Source organism: Topomyia yanbarensis, chromosome 3, assembly GCF_030247195.1.
Source record: "Topomyia yanbarensis strain Yona2022 chromosome 3, ASM3024719v1, whole genome shotgun sequence".
In the NCBI taxonomy this organism is placed as follows: domain Eukaryota; kingdom Metazoa; phylum Arthropoda; class Insecta; order Diptera; family Culicidae; genus Topomyia; species Topomyia yanbarensis.
In genome coordinates this window covers 312,544,974-312,560,051 of record NC_080672.1, presented here as the reverse complement: position 1 = coordinate 312,560,051, position 15,078 = coordinate 312,544,974, and the positions used below count along the sequence as shown (strand labels likewise).

Here is a 15,078-nt window from a genome sequence, read left to right as displayed (position 1 = left end):
TCATATTTTTAAATGCTGTGGGAATGGATTTGGAAAGGGAGGAAGCGGAGAGTTAGCAGAGTGAGAGTGGTGGATGCGTTAGAAATGGTGGGGGGGTAGGTTATGTAGGAGGTGTAAGGGCAAGGGGTGGTTTGGCGTCAACTGTATATTTTACCTTCCATTTGAGAAATGGTTTGAGGAAATCGGTTCAGTCATCACCGAAGAACCGATGTGGCTTTGATTGTGGAATATGTCCAGAATCTGGGACTTCCGGAATCATCGATAGTGGACAATATATTCAAAGAATGTTTGCTTGGCAATCAGTGATCTGAACCTGCGAATCGAAGTAATTTGGTGACCATTTCAATAGTTTTTAGCCTCTGAGGTATTACGATTGTAACGCTTTATATGGGAAATTGCAGTGTAACCTTACTAACCAAGAGGCAGAACCGAATGAAATTCAGCAGCAGTCAATGGTATTACTGTATCTTTCATTTGAAATCAAATTTGCTAAAATAGAAGGTATAGAATTCGCTGGGGAATAGGTGTGATATTAGCTTAGGAACTTGGTGAGTTCCCCGTAGGCATTATGAACCGTCAAAGCTGCTTTGATAGATGCTCAAAGCTGCTTTGATTGATTATTAATGATCCAGACCCGCAAACTAGAGCAATGTTACATGTTTTACATCATTTGGATATCATGGTTGTACCAGTTTATATGGGAATTTCCTGTGTGTCAGCACTCTTCAATCCGTAACTCCGGAAGTCGGATAAGAATTCAATAGCAGCTTATGGGAGCGTTATACCTTTCAGATGAAACTAAGTTTGTGGAAATCGGTTCAGCCATCTCTGAGAAAATTGTATGAGTTTAAATGACACACATACATACAAGTTTGTGGATGTGAGAAACAATGTCCATAAGGACATTAAAGAGATGGTCATCAGAATCCGAAAGGCGCTACTGTCTTCCGTGAATGAGTATGACGCGACAAAGCGTAGGGCTGATGTAGCTGAGCGAGCATTGTCGTCGGCTAAGGCTAGCCCCTTCGGAGCATGGTAAGGAGAAGCAGATTGGTGTGGAGAACACACCAGTTACCGTGACTCCAAAGAGGACAAGATCCTCGCCGGGAGACGGAAGACCAGGTGGACTCAAAAAGCAGACGCTCGAGGATGCTGTGGCTGTTGCCGAGGAAAAGGCGACACCCAAGAGGGAGAAAGCTGGAGCACCGTTGTAGGCCGGAAGGAGAAACACGAGAAACAGCAAAAGAAGAAGGAAGAGCAAAAAAGGGAGCAGAAGAAGGAAGGAAAACCTTCGGCTCGTCAGTAGGCACCAAAAGGAGATGCACTGATCGTCGAAGCAAACGATACGGCGTCCTACTCTGCTCTTCTCAAGAAAATGAGAGAGGACCCAGAGCTAAAGGAGTTGGGAGAGAACGTTGTTAGAACGTGGCGCACTCAGAAGGGCGAGATGATCTTCGAGCTGAAGAAGGATTTTTCCGTCAAGAACTTGCCCTGCCGCGAGCTAGTTACTAAATCATTGGGGTGCGAAGCGAACGAGAGAGCCCTGTCGCAGGAAATCGTAGTCGAGTGCAAGGGCCTAGATGAGATAATGACCGTTGAGGAACTGAAGAGTGCACTGGTCGAGCAGTGAGGAACTGCGTGGGGTCCGGACATGTCTGCACTGTGTAGAAAATGCAGAGAAAAAGTGCATGTTGCCAGAGACTGCATGAAGCAACCAAGGTGCATGATCTACAAACCGAAGGACGGAAACGGCCACATGACGGGAGGCTTCAAATGCCCTGCCTACATAAAGGCGAAGGCTTACCCAGCTTAATCTCAATCATTGCGACATTGCATAGCAACTGTTGTGGCAATCGACAACAGAAACGAAGTGCGATGTTGCAATTATTGCAGAGCCGTATCGTGTTCCTCCCGATAACAGTAACTGGGTGGTGGATAGTGCAGGGATGACTGCAATACAAGTAATGGTCGGTTTCCCTGTCCAAGAGGTGTTGGATAACACACAGGAAGGCTCCGTGATCGCCAGGATCAACAGCGTATTTGTCTGTAGCTGCTATGCTCCCCCGAGATGGACACCAGATCAGTACAATCGGATGCTGGACACACGAACGCCGGTTGTTATAGAAGACTTTAACGCTTGGGCCGTGGAGTGGGGTAGCAGGCTGACCAACATAAGAGGTTACAGCTTGTTGGGAGCCTTGGCAAAGTTGGATGTGAGACTGTGCAACGAAGGTTCCGCTACCACATTCCGTAAAGACGGTCGAGAATCCATCATTGACATTCTGCAGCCCTTCGCCGATGGATAACATGAATTGGCAAGTTAGTGAGCAGTACACACATAGTGACCACCAAGCGATCCACTACACCATTGGTCGGCGAAATTGTGCTGCAACACCGAGAGTGAGGACTGGTAAGTGGAAGTGGAAAATAAAGGACTTTGCCAAGGACCTTTTTGTGGAAGCACTTCGTCATTCCAATTCCGAGTGCCGATGAGCTGTCGGAAACAGTAGCGAGGTCATGTGTTGCAACAAAGCCGAGGAAAATTGTGCCGGGTAACTACCGGCGTCCGGCGTACTGGTGGGGCGATAGGCTCAGCATTCTCCGGGCTGCCTGCCTAAAAACCAGAAGACGCGTTCAGACAGCAAGATCTAAAGCAGTCAGAGAAGATTGTAAGGTAACTTCGGAGCGGCAATGGCCACTTTTAAACGCGACGCCAACCCTTGAGCAATGCTTACCGTGTCGTTATGGCCAGGATCAAGGGTCCAATTACGCCAGTCGAAATGTGCGCCAACAAACTGAAAATTATCGTGGAGGGTCTTTTCTCGAAGCACGACCCAACCGCATGGCCGCCTAGACTGTACGTTGATGCAGATGGTGGAAATGCTGGTGACAATCGAGTTTCCAACGACGAGCTCCTTATTGTGGCAAAAGGGTTGAAAACGACGAAAGCTCCGGGACCGGATGGTATCACCAACGTAGCACTGAAGACTGCGATCCTCGCGTTTCCGGACATGTTCAGGATAGTCCTACAGAAATGCCTGGACGATGGGTCTTTTTTCCGGATAGATGGAAGATCCAGGAGCTGGTGTTGCTATTCTTATTACACTTAGCACGTATCCCACAACTACCACGAAAGTCGACGCTGACTCACCTTAAACAAAATAGTGTAGTATTTAATTAGCTTAATCAGCATAAGTTTAATGTTATCTTCATATGGTCATATTTTGAAATGTTGCTGGAATGGATTTGGAACGAGATGGAGGAGGTTAAGCAGAGTGAGAGTGAATGATGCGTTAGAAATCCTTCATCTTTTTTCGTTATGCGGAGTGGATGAAGGGAATGGGAGTGATGGTCCAAGTGGGGAGGTCATGAAGGAGGAAGTTGTAAGTGTAACGGGGGATACAATACTCAACTGCATATAATGCCTTTCATTTAAGACTTGGTTTGAAAAAATCGGTTCAGTTATCATCACCGAAGAACCGATGTAACTTTAATTGTTGAATATGCTCGGAATCCAGGACTTCCGGAATTTTCGATAGCGGTAATAGAATTCGCTGGGGAATAGGCGTGATATATACTTAGAAACTTGGTTAATTCCTCGAAGACATCTGGCCTTATTCTGCGCGGCGTGTGAAGTGAGGTGACTAAACTCACCTCACTTTACGTGACTTTTTTCACTCGATTCTTAGAGTCGACTCGGGTGAGGTGAGATTCTCCATTGCGGTTAAATGGGCGTCTCACGTCACCCGAAGTGACTCTTCAGAATTGGGTGAAAAAAGTCACGTAGAGTGAGGTGAGATTAGTCGTCTCACGTCACACGCTGCGTAGAATAGGGCCGATCATGTGAATCGTCATAGGTAGTCAATGTGGTCAAAGCAACTTTAATTGATCATTAGTGATCTAGACCCGTAATTCCAAGTATTGTTGCACCCATTTTAATATGTATTACACCATTTGGACATCATGGTGGTACCAGTTTATGAGGGAATTTGCTGTGTGGCCGCAACTCGTAACTTCGGAACTGGAAGTCCAATCAATAAAAAAAATTAAGTTTTTTTCATGTCGGGCGATAGCGGGTCGTTTTTCTAACATTTACCAAGTTGTTCCAAGTCCAAGATTGACAAATTAGTCTCTGAGATATCTTGCCAACCAGTTGCAAAAACACGACTTTTGGTCAACCTGCGGAGGCGAGTTATAGAGGACAGCACGCAGCCATGTTCAAAGCTCCCGGAAAACTAAACTAAGGCGTATTCCATTAAAACATTGACATCATTTCGGACTGTTTTGCTGAAAGTTGAAAAACTTTTATTTTGCTTCTGTAGAGTTCATGTGTATTTTTTAACTCCGCTGTGTTCTATTTTTTGTCTGATGAACTATTTTTTCAATCATATAATGTTTGATATCCTTGTCTGTTTCTTCATCAAATGCTACACTTCCGTACGTTTTGCTTTACCTTTTTTTTGAAAAATTAGTTTGCCCTTTCTCTATATTCAAACGAAACAATATTTTATTGTTCATTTTTCTTACTTTTTTCCGAGTAATTTCAATTCAAATACTCTCGATGTTAGTGCCTTTACATTTTATCGACTGTATGTGTGCTTGTTTTGCAACGACGCCTAATGATATTAGAGAACATTGAAAGGGGGAAGCATGCTCTAAGCACTTGTAGCACTAATATTTTCAAACAACTACTGTGAATAGGTTCTATTGAAAAAACTAGTACTACGAGTAGTCAGAATATTTACTCTCTAATCAAACAGTTTTTCTTAGTTTGAAAAAGGCACCGGTGCAAAACAAACATCTGTTACAAATGTTCATTGTTTGCTGTAGAAAATGTAGCGAGAAAAAGAAGAAAGTAAAGGCTAATTGGAAATCAATGTTTATAATTGTTTACAATATGTAGGAAACAGCATTTGTCACAGTAAATACCTGTATTCAGACTTTCAGAGCACCTATGTGATGCGTTACTTTGAGTGATACTAATAATGCCCATGACCACATATCACTATGCTGCTCATGTAGATAGCTTGAAATAAAATAACAGTTTTCAATCACATGCCATAACTGAAAAAAATCTTCCTTGATTATAGTTTCGCTTGTTAAAATTTTGTGCAAGACTGAATATAACGGCGGTCCTGTCTAATGCAAATTCCAATTTGTTCAATCTGTAGATTAAAAACAGCTCACCTTTCCCTGATCGGTTCAGTATTGGAGAAAAAAGAGGTGAAAGGATTCTGTTCTTTACACACAATATGTCCCAAACTTTTTTTCGATATCTTTTAATTTTAATGGAATCCAATTCTACGAATACTGTGTAACTTCATAAAATATCTGATAGTGGATCGAGGTGGTTGAATGACCTGGTACCAAGTCAATAGAAAGGACCATTGAAAGGCATTCAATTAGGCATTGAAAAGTTATCACTCCTATTCTGATGAAGGATCGGCTAGATTTTTCAAACGCCAACAGCTCAGAAAATATAATGAATATATAACTGAAAAGTGTAATATAGGAAAGCAGGATTAAATAAAACTTGTTCAGAAAACTTGATTAGTAGGTAGTTGTAGTGCGTAGAACAAACTGATTCTAAGATTTCAATCTGAGATGTTCTATCAAACCCTGTTGGATATCATTTCTACTGTTGAAATAAAAATAATTTTTAGCTATAGGACCCATTTCTAGGTAGTAGTTTTCTCCGTTGTGCTATTTAATGGCAAATATTGACGAACAGTGGGTACAACGGACATGTGCTGAATTTACTAACACGAACCCTAACAGTAGGTAAAATACGCCGTACCGCGAATAGCAAACGTAAGAATCAATAATCGATGTGGACATTAACGGCTGGTTTGTCGCATGCTCTACTCTTGCGAAATAATTGTTATTTGCCTATTGTCAGTTATTAAAAAAAACTGTTTTGAGCAAGAAAAGCACGTTTAAGTAGTAGATAAATATTATTAATAAAACAAATGTTATTCCTCATTCTGACCCCCTTTTCAAAATTCCCGTCTGAATTTTCGATGAAAGACGTCTTCGTGTAGCAGATTCAATAGGAAAGTAAAATTTGTGTGGATTTTAATATACAATTTCGAAACTTGAATGTTCTCGGACCCTGTTCTCACAGTGACGTCACTTAGTGACTAGAAAATAGTTATCTTCTAATCACAATATGACGTGACTATGAAAATGTGGCCCGTGCACTATTTGGCATGATTTATGTTTGCTTCATTTTCCAGAAAAAATATTCTGAATCGAATAGATGCTAATGAAAAATCAAGCTGGATTATCCCTGATGGGAGTGTGTTGGCAGGAACTACAGAATTAACAAAGATGCGTCGTCGTTATCACTCATACTAGACAAATCTCTTATGCCCGTTTTACCCCTGGTCCTTCAATACCATTCATCAGACTACTAATTTCGAGCTCGCCGTCAAGGACCGTTTTACGAAGTTTCACCTGTACTGCCAATATATTATAGGCTAAACAAAAACACGACCAATCAATATTCAGTTTCACTGGATTACAACTTCTCATAGATGTAGAGCTTCATGAATCTACAGCTTATGAAATTTGAAATATAGACCTCAACAGCTAACTCTAGAGGACCGAAAGTAGTTTATAAAATACGTATATTACTGCCAAGCATTTGGTTGTTCATTGTTACATATGATGTGCGATTTCGTCAAACGACACGCATTCCGTTAAAGGATTCCCTCAAACTTGATTTTTCTATCTTGTGTTGAATGCTAAAAGTTACAGCTATAACTGCTTCACCTCCTCCACATATTGGACCGAATTTGGCTTTGTTTTGTCTTAAGATTTGCTTTCTCGTCTTGTGGAAAGCCTTAATTTTGACATAATCCTTAATATTATCTATGTACGTTGTACATTTACATCACGATTTCACGTCTGACTTCCGCTAACACGATTGCGTTCTACTAAGGGGGATGGTGGTTTATTTGAGTGTTTTTTGTTTATTGTTAAAATAGTTCCAATTTGTCACATCTTTGTACAGACTTCAAAACTCAGAATATTGTGATTTTTCGTATGCTCTGTGTTTTGTTCGTTTTTTTTTCTTTTCTCACATTCATTCATTTTTTACTCTCACACACAACGACCGACATGGAAAACTATCGTTAAGAAATTCTGTTCCCCTCCAGGACTTAACCAAAACTTCGCACCGACCTCCCGTTAGTAAAAGCCCACCGTACGTTATAAACTTCTTATATATTTAGTTAATAGGTATCTGCGCTTTGTTTCTTTCTCTAAATCAGAGAGAAGATTTTTCTTGAGTCTCTCGACTGACATTTTAGCCTTCTTCTTCCATATACTGGATCCTTAGCTTTATGACATTCCCATTATTTCATTGAATCATTCCGGACATCACCCGCGGCGGCAGCAAGGAGCCCTAGCGAAAGGAGGCGATCCGAAAATTTTAGCCAGCATTATGTTGTACTTCCATCCCTTCTATGAATGCGCTCTTGTATATGAGTTACCTTGAATTACACCTTTGCTTACAATCGAGATATACAAACTAATAGTTAATAAAGTTTGCTTGCTGTTTTCTCCCTTGACGCCTACGTCAATGCACGATTTAGCTAGTACCTTAATATACGTGGTAGGAGTCTATGAAAAGGGTTTGTTATGTGTGTATGGTTTCCTCTGCTCTTCTGCTTTTCTCAGTTTTAAGCTTGAAATAATTTATCTCTCTTGTTTCTTCTGCTATATAATATTTATAATTATTCAATATTATTATCATAATCATTACAAATCTTCTCCCAATATCCTACAAATTTTCCATCGAAATGCTATGCGAGATTACGGGTATACCTGTTGATATAACATTCAATTGGTTGATGCATTGGTCGCGAGAATTCACCGAATGGCGCGAGGGCTAACCGTCTTGAGCTATCCAATTCAATGGGAAGAAAAACCCTTTCAGAATTTCTTCGATATTCAGGAAACACATGCATTTGGGTTATGTTAAAAAATAATTAAAAAGGAAATGGAATAGCAAAAATTAATTAGATATGAAACATTAACGAAAAAATCTCCCTTGCTAAGTACTCTATCACACACGATTGAATAATAATTTCAATTCTAATTGTTTCCTGAATTAGTGCTACAGTGGTTTCCTCTGACCTTGGTAAGTTTCTCGCTGAAATTATCTATTTCATCTCTCATTTCATTTCGTGGCTTTTCTCGCTTCACATTCTTCTTCTCTTTCAACCCAATATCAATCGATGTTTAAATACTAAATTCTTGCTTTGCATTCCATTCCTTCCGTCCAACATATCTTCACACTTTCGTCTCCTCTATCGCGAGGGGAGTACATTTTAGTATAAGTTTCTTCAGCTTCTCCAATATAGCTTAATTAATATTCATTAATCCACAAATGAGATGTTCGTTCAACTTCACTTCTACTTCAAAAACAAAGTGTTGATTCCGTTATTCCTGCGTTTGGTTCCGTACTACCTATTTGTTCCACTTCTTCTGTCCCTATGCCTCTTTTTAGTATAAAATTCACACGACTAAACACATCCCACGCTTCTGAGTGTACTCTTCAATGATTACACTAGCAAACGAAACACTGCGTTTCTTTTCTTACTCCCAGATCGGGTTGTTCCACTTGTTCCAGACAGCCATCAATGTTTCCTCCGCCGGGTCACGATTTTCTGTTGCCAGCAATAGAAAAACAAACATCATCAACTTGTGTCACACATGTGTGTGTGGGTTTATGTTGTTTACAATTTGAATCGAAGGGAAAGAAAGCGATTTCGTTCATGGCTGGGGTTTGCTTCCCGGTTGCAAGCACTCTCCGGGTACTAATTCCGCTTGTTGGGGTTGTGGGGACATACGTTCGACGTTGTCCTCGTTTTTTGTTGCGGATCAGGTACAAGATAGAGTGCCTTACAATTATCAATCAAAATGATTACTCTCTTTCGCACGAACATCCGAGAAAAGGAGAATAATTCTGACTGTGATTGCGCTACTTGTTTTGATTTGTTTCCATTCCGATCAGTACTTTCATACGCATTCTCTCAAGTCCGCACGATTCGATAACTTCTGCTTTCGATGTTTTCGCTGACGGGAGGGTTAAGGTGGGTAATGCGGGAAAATTCGAGCTGCAGGAGTATAAGCAACGTGGTTTCGACTATTCATAAACTTGCGACAGGACGACTCTGCTATTGTTTTTTTTGATTTCTTGTATATTTGGTGATAAGCTTAACGGAACTCTGGTCAGCTTTTTAAAAGTAAAAGTACATCTTTAGGTGTTGTGTAGCATTATTTGCCTGCAAATAGAAACCAATTACTGGGTTAATGGTCCGTTGAAAAATTTGCACCGTTTTCCAACTTACCTGCTGCGACCTCAATTGGAGCTGGTAGCTGCTGTTGTGGTTGAGGTGATTGCAAGCGTTGCTGCTGTGGCTGCTGCGGTTGTTGCGGATGTTGCTGCGAATGGTGGTTGTTGTGGTTGCGAGGGCCACCGTTGTTATGTGGAAGACCGTTGGGTTGATTGTTACGGTTACCGCTACGTCCCCGGTAATTGTTGCGGTGGTACTGGTTGCTGCCGCGATAGTTGTTTGGTCCACGGTTGTAGTAACCGCCGCGTCTGTTGTAGCTGTACGACAAAAAACAAAGTGAACAAAAAATATTAGCTTTAGTGTTGTGTAATATTTAGCGAAGATTTTAGTTTCGTTAAAAGTACCTATGCTTAAAACAGTCGATTTTGACCATCATATTGTGAAATGGAAAAACCTCGTCAGCCGACTCTTATAGCGGTAAGCTTGAATCTAGTTGGTACCGCCACACGGTACTATCTTTGATTTTAGGCCTGAGTTTAGTCCGGCCTAAGACGTTAGTACCTGTCATTGCAGAAATGGCTGCATCCTGAAGCCAAATGAAAACAGTGTAAAAGGCCGCCATGTTCCTCTTGCATACATCTCAATAATTTGAATCAACTTTTCGAACTTTATGTGCAATATTATGGCCCATGTTGCACACAAACCATATGAGGGCAAGTAAGCAAGTTTTATCCCGTACGAAAAACAGGTGTAATCGAATTTTAAATGCATTTTTTTCAATATTCTTTATCGTCCTATATCTAGAAGGTGCTACACGCTCATTTCAAAACGCCACATCGAAGAGTTATATTGCAGGTTAGCAGAAGTCGAATCAAACTGACGGACGAAATTTTATAATTGGATTCAGAGATGAAAATTGTTTTCGTTCGTTAGTTTACCTATGGCTATCAAAATGAGTGAAGTTTAATTTGCTCGCAATTTTTTAGTTATTTTTACATTAGGAAAAAAATATATAATCACAATTTGTTCTCTTTTCTAGTTGTATCTTCTCACAAAGAACACCATAAGAAAGTGGAAGTTTATTTATATTTTTACTGCTTTTGAAAGAGTTCAAAACTAAGATTGAATAAAAAATTGTAAATGAAGCCATGTCATATAGCCTAAGTAACACTTTTAAATATGACGGCAAACAAACTGTTACAAATATTCTCATTTTGATCGTTATTTAAATGTTATCGGAGCTTGCTTGTATTGTTTCGTAATTTATAATTTTCTAGCATATCTTGTACTATTTGCATTTCCGCTGTAGTACAAATTTTAGTTTAATTCTTTATGATAGAACAGATACGCACAGGGTATGAAAGAGCTGTGAAAGCTGAGACTAGACAGATGACTTGGCAAAATGACGCAAAAAGTTGAATACGGAAAAATCGCTTGAATCGTGTCGGAACTTAAGGGGGTGCAAAGATTCTTTGTCTTTTCAGTCATGCGCCACATCGAAATCTTGTTTTGCGGTATATACCATAACTCAAAATCTACTGGACAAACGTTGAGAGATTTGCACAGTTGCTTTCACAGCATTTCACAAGTAATTAAGGGAGCTTTTATTTTTTGGTCGATTTTCGATTTTTTCGTAGTACTTTGAAACCAAAATCCGATTACTGCTAAAACAACGATTAACATGTTATTGTAAAATAATAATATTTAGCAGTTTGCAAAAAGCTCTTGTAGTTGCCTGGGCAATGATGTGAAGAAGAAGAAGAATTGTGCATAATTCAGAACGATTGGTCCAAGAAAATTTGTCTGCATCCAGTACCAGGTTCAATTTGTAAATTTATAATTATCAATTCATTATCAGACAGATGGCAGACTATAGGAAGTAACTAATTATAATTTTTATTAATTAAAATTACTGGACTTTTGGTATTTCAGGCATGATTGGATAATCGTGCTGATAATTTGAATTACTTCATTTTCAGCAAAGTAGGTCTGCCAAATTCTATATGCATGGTTAGTAGACTAGTTGGGTAGGATGGTATAATAAGCCCCACCAGGCTAAAATTTCAGATTTCCATTCCATGGACGACATAATTATCTGAAGCAAATAAAAAATTTTTATGGCATTTTTCATGTGTTGCACAACAGCAACTGATACAAACTTTTCAAAAGATGTAAGCTTCCACTCTTTTTCTATAAGCATTTGATTTAATTTGGAACAGTCAGATTTGGCTGAACTGACAAACTACTAAGTGTAATGTTAGAGACGCTCTTCAAGCCCTTGGAGTGGCTAGCGCCTAACAATACAACTCTATAACGTTCTCGATAGTATACACCATTATTAGCAAAATAACGTTTTAGTCAATTATGGATCTTAAATAATAAATTGTTTAAGCGGTTACTCCACTGTAGAATTTTAAAACAATTGATTTTTTATTTATTAGTCTAAAATGTGCTTTAGGATGTAAAAAATGATATCCCAAAACATGGAGAACGAAAACAATTCAAAAATATAATTTTCAATTTTGCCGCAACGCCTCTTATGTATAACCCATGTGTACTGCAAACTTTAACCGCGTTTTTCTCGAAACCACTGGCCGGAAATGTAACTCGAGCAAATGATTTTTGGTCGCTTTGAAATTTTCACAGTATATTCAAAATTGATTTTTCTAGTCAGGTACGCAGGATTAAATTGTTTATTGCTCACCTTTTTATTGAATAACGATTTTGTGTAGATTTTTATGACATTCTCTATGTTTTTTCACTCAAAACTGCGCCATTTCTCTTAAAACCAAAATATCGAAAAAATCCTACGTACATCGCTATTGACATAAGCAATCAGAAAAACTTTAGTTTTTGGCGCCAGGTCAAAAATCACGGGAGATAGATTTTCGACCGTGGACCCCTTCCAAAAAAACGCGCATGACGTGAAAATGCTGCAGAGCCGCCATCTTGTGATGAAATTGCTCGAAGAAATTATTTTATTTGATACAATACTTATGTTATAAATCCCATTCAACAAGATGTCGATTCACCATTTTATTGAGCAATAAAAAAATTCTCGAAATAATCAGACTATTAAATGGCATAAACAGTGAATTTTAAATTAACTTTATTGTACAGTTTTTTAACATAGCCGTGTATTGCTGATCAGAACGCAGCAATGCAAATAGCAGCATCATGTTACCGGAAGAAGACAAAAATATGCAAAAAATTGTCATGCTTCTCTTGCATACATTTCGTTATTTTCAATCCTCTCTTCGGCTTTCTTCTGGATAAATATGGCTTTCTTTGCTCGCAATAAAGATGGCAATAAATAAGCCAGTTTATCAGGTAGGAAAGACAAGCACTGTCGAACTACACTAATAAAATAAAATACCAATTAATGCGTAGAAAACTACGCATTTTCAATAAAAGTGGAATAACCCATTTAGTGGGTAAAGAGTTCGTATCCATAAATGAATACAGCTTTTGTACGTTAACCTGGGTATGTTTTACCCTTTATTTTTCGCAGACCTGTTACAACAAATCGCGTGAAAAATATCCATTCATGAAAATCGCGCCAGAATGAAAAATTCTGTCAATAGAATTATTTCTGAATTAAAAAAAAACATAAAATAACATTCATTTCACATTATTGTCTCCTTAACTACTTAACAAAATAAAACCGCCAACTGGATATATTTTTAATGGCTGGATCTTTTGGCTGCTCTAAAAATGCCAAACGCATATTTGCAACATCCTCAGTAGTTTAAACATGCAGGCCGGTAATTTGCAGCTTCCGCTACGAACCTTAGTTTGCAGGTTAACTCGCTTAAAATAATTCTTAATGACTTTTAACTCATTATTAAGATCAGTATATCCATTGACATTATCTCATCGAGTAGTTGTGAAATGAATAAAAAGCACCAATGGTTATAAGCAATAAAATACCCATTTTTTGAAGGCTCATAAAATGTGTAAAGTTTTTTTACCGTGTTTATCTACCCGCATTTTTTTTATTTCCTCGTTCTTTCCTTCTCTCTACACGCTTGATTCCAATTGCACATCAAAGGGTTACAGTAGAGCACGTTTAGATAAATTGAGATCTATTCAATCAATTCAGATTAAAGTTGTTTTTGTGAATTAGAAAGAGAACTACAATAAGAATTGTTTTGATTCTTTTCTTTTTGCTTATCTAGCGGGAATAAGCGGGACCATTTAATTCGTTAATATAAATCGATAACATATTTTCACGAATGATTGCCCATATATCTATTGTATCACACATCAAAGAAAGTAAATAACGAAAGAAAATTATTGTTTTTAGGGGATAGATCCAAACAAATGACAATTGGATATAGATCGTAAAATGCAATATTTTATGAATTTACTTACACTGGTCGTTAGCAAATTGAATCAGAATGTTAACAGCTTTGAAATTAGCTCCACAAATACCCTAAGCTAAGAGTAAATAATAGATTTTAAATATGTGCAATGTTCCAATAAGAATAAAATCACATAAAACTTCTGAATACAAAATGTTTTGAAATTTACTGTGAACACAACGGTGATCAATATATTTATTTCGATTTTTGGCATAAATCGTTCCAATTTGCATTGATGCATTATAGAAATATATCTATATTCTGTCTGCCACAGTGCAAAAAAACGCTCAAGAATATAAATGATCATTCTGTCAAAGTTTAATTTTCTGTTTGATCTTTGTTTTCTTTTTATTTAAACCTCGCTGAAAAACGTGTATAATTTTAATTCGCAGACCCTCATTTATAATTGATCTTTATTCCAAACTTGTGAAAATTCACTTGAAACGAAAATAAATGTTCTCCCCCACGTCGATAGGTATCATGTTCAATTAGAATGACACTCACAGTTCATTTTAAATTCAAATTGAAATATTTTAACCAATTATTTAATCAAAGTATGAAATCCCGACAAACATATAATTCCAGCTTAAAAGCCAACTGTCAAAATTCTCTTTGAAAGGGAATTCCGGACAAACCGTTACTCACCAATCACAGATGTTGGCAGTAAACAAAAGAGAAAAAAATTTCTCTTCCATTAACTGCTATGGACTGTGTTTAACCAGCGACGGTTTGTCCGGAATTTCCCTTCAAAGAGAATTTTGACAGTTGGGTTTTAACCAGTAATCATATTTTTGTCGAGAAATAACTATCATGGCACCAATTACAACCGATGGTTTAACCTACAGACACTTTATATAACAGACTAGCGGAGAGAAAAACAGTAAAACTAGCAACCAAAACCCTCATGCTCCTTTGGTTGCACTTTTTGACAGTCCGTTTGGCTGCAATTTTTGACACTTCGCTAGTCTGTGTATAAAGTGTCTGTAGTTTAGCCACCTCTAACTCGACGAGCGCCTATTCAAACTGAATAAAAACATCCATATGTATATCAATTTATTTTCTTTTGTGCATATTATGTCACTACAAAGTACTGCACATCATCGGTCAACTTTCAACTATCCAACACGTTAAAGTTCTATGTTCAGAAACATATCGGCAACAAGTTGACAAAATTGTTCTCAAACCCTATGGAACGAGATATTTGACGAAGAAAAGCTATTTTACTGCAAGAAAATATCGGAATGAATTTACTTATTTTCTTTAACTAGAATTTGTTGTTTTTTAACATTGACGTGTAACGCAGATCAGAACGCAGCCATATATGATTAAAGCTTACCAAATATTTTAGGCCCGTTTAAAAGTTAGTCCGGTTTAAAAACAGTTAGTACGGCTTTGTGCTTACGGCTATT

General features: G+C 38.2%; 1 protein-coding gene across 6 annotated transcripts in view; it reads right to left on the bottom strand.

The window, feature by feature from the left end:
- Positions 1 to 7,208: 7,208 nt before the first annotated feature.
- Positions 7,209 to 15,078, bottom strand: part of LOC131693611 (protein LSM14 homolog B-B) — a 35,146-nt gene continuing 27,276 nt past the window's right edge. For 5 of the 6 annotated variants that reach the window (XM_058981549.1, XM_058981547.1, XM_058981552.1 and 2 more), the window contains exons 8-9: positions 9,360 to 9,622; positions 7,209 to 9,293 (exon numbers count right to left, since the gene is read on the bottom strand). In XM_058981549.1, the coding sequence (XP_058837532.1) occupies positions 9,286 to 9,293; positions 9,360 to 9,622 (271 nt within the window). In that variant the 3' untranslated portion in view covers positions 7,209 to 9,285. The remainder of the gene's footprint in view (positions 9,294 to 9,359; positions 9,623 to 15,078) is intronic. The other variant, XR_009306295.1, reaches the window with a different exon arrangement.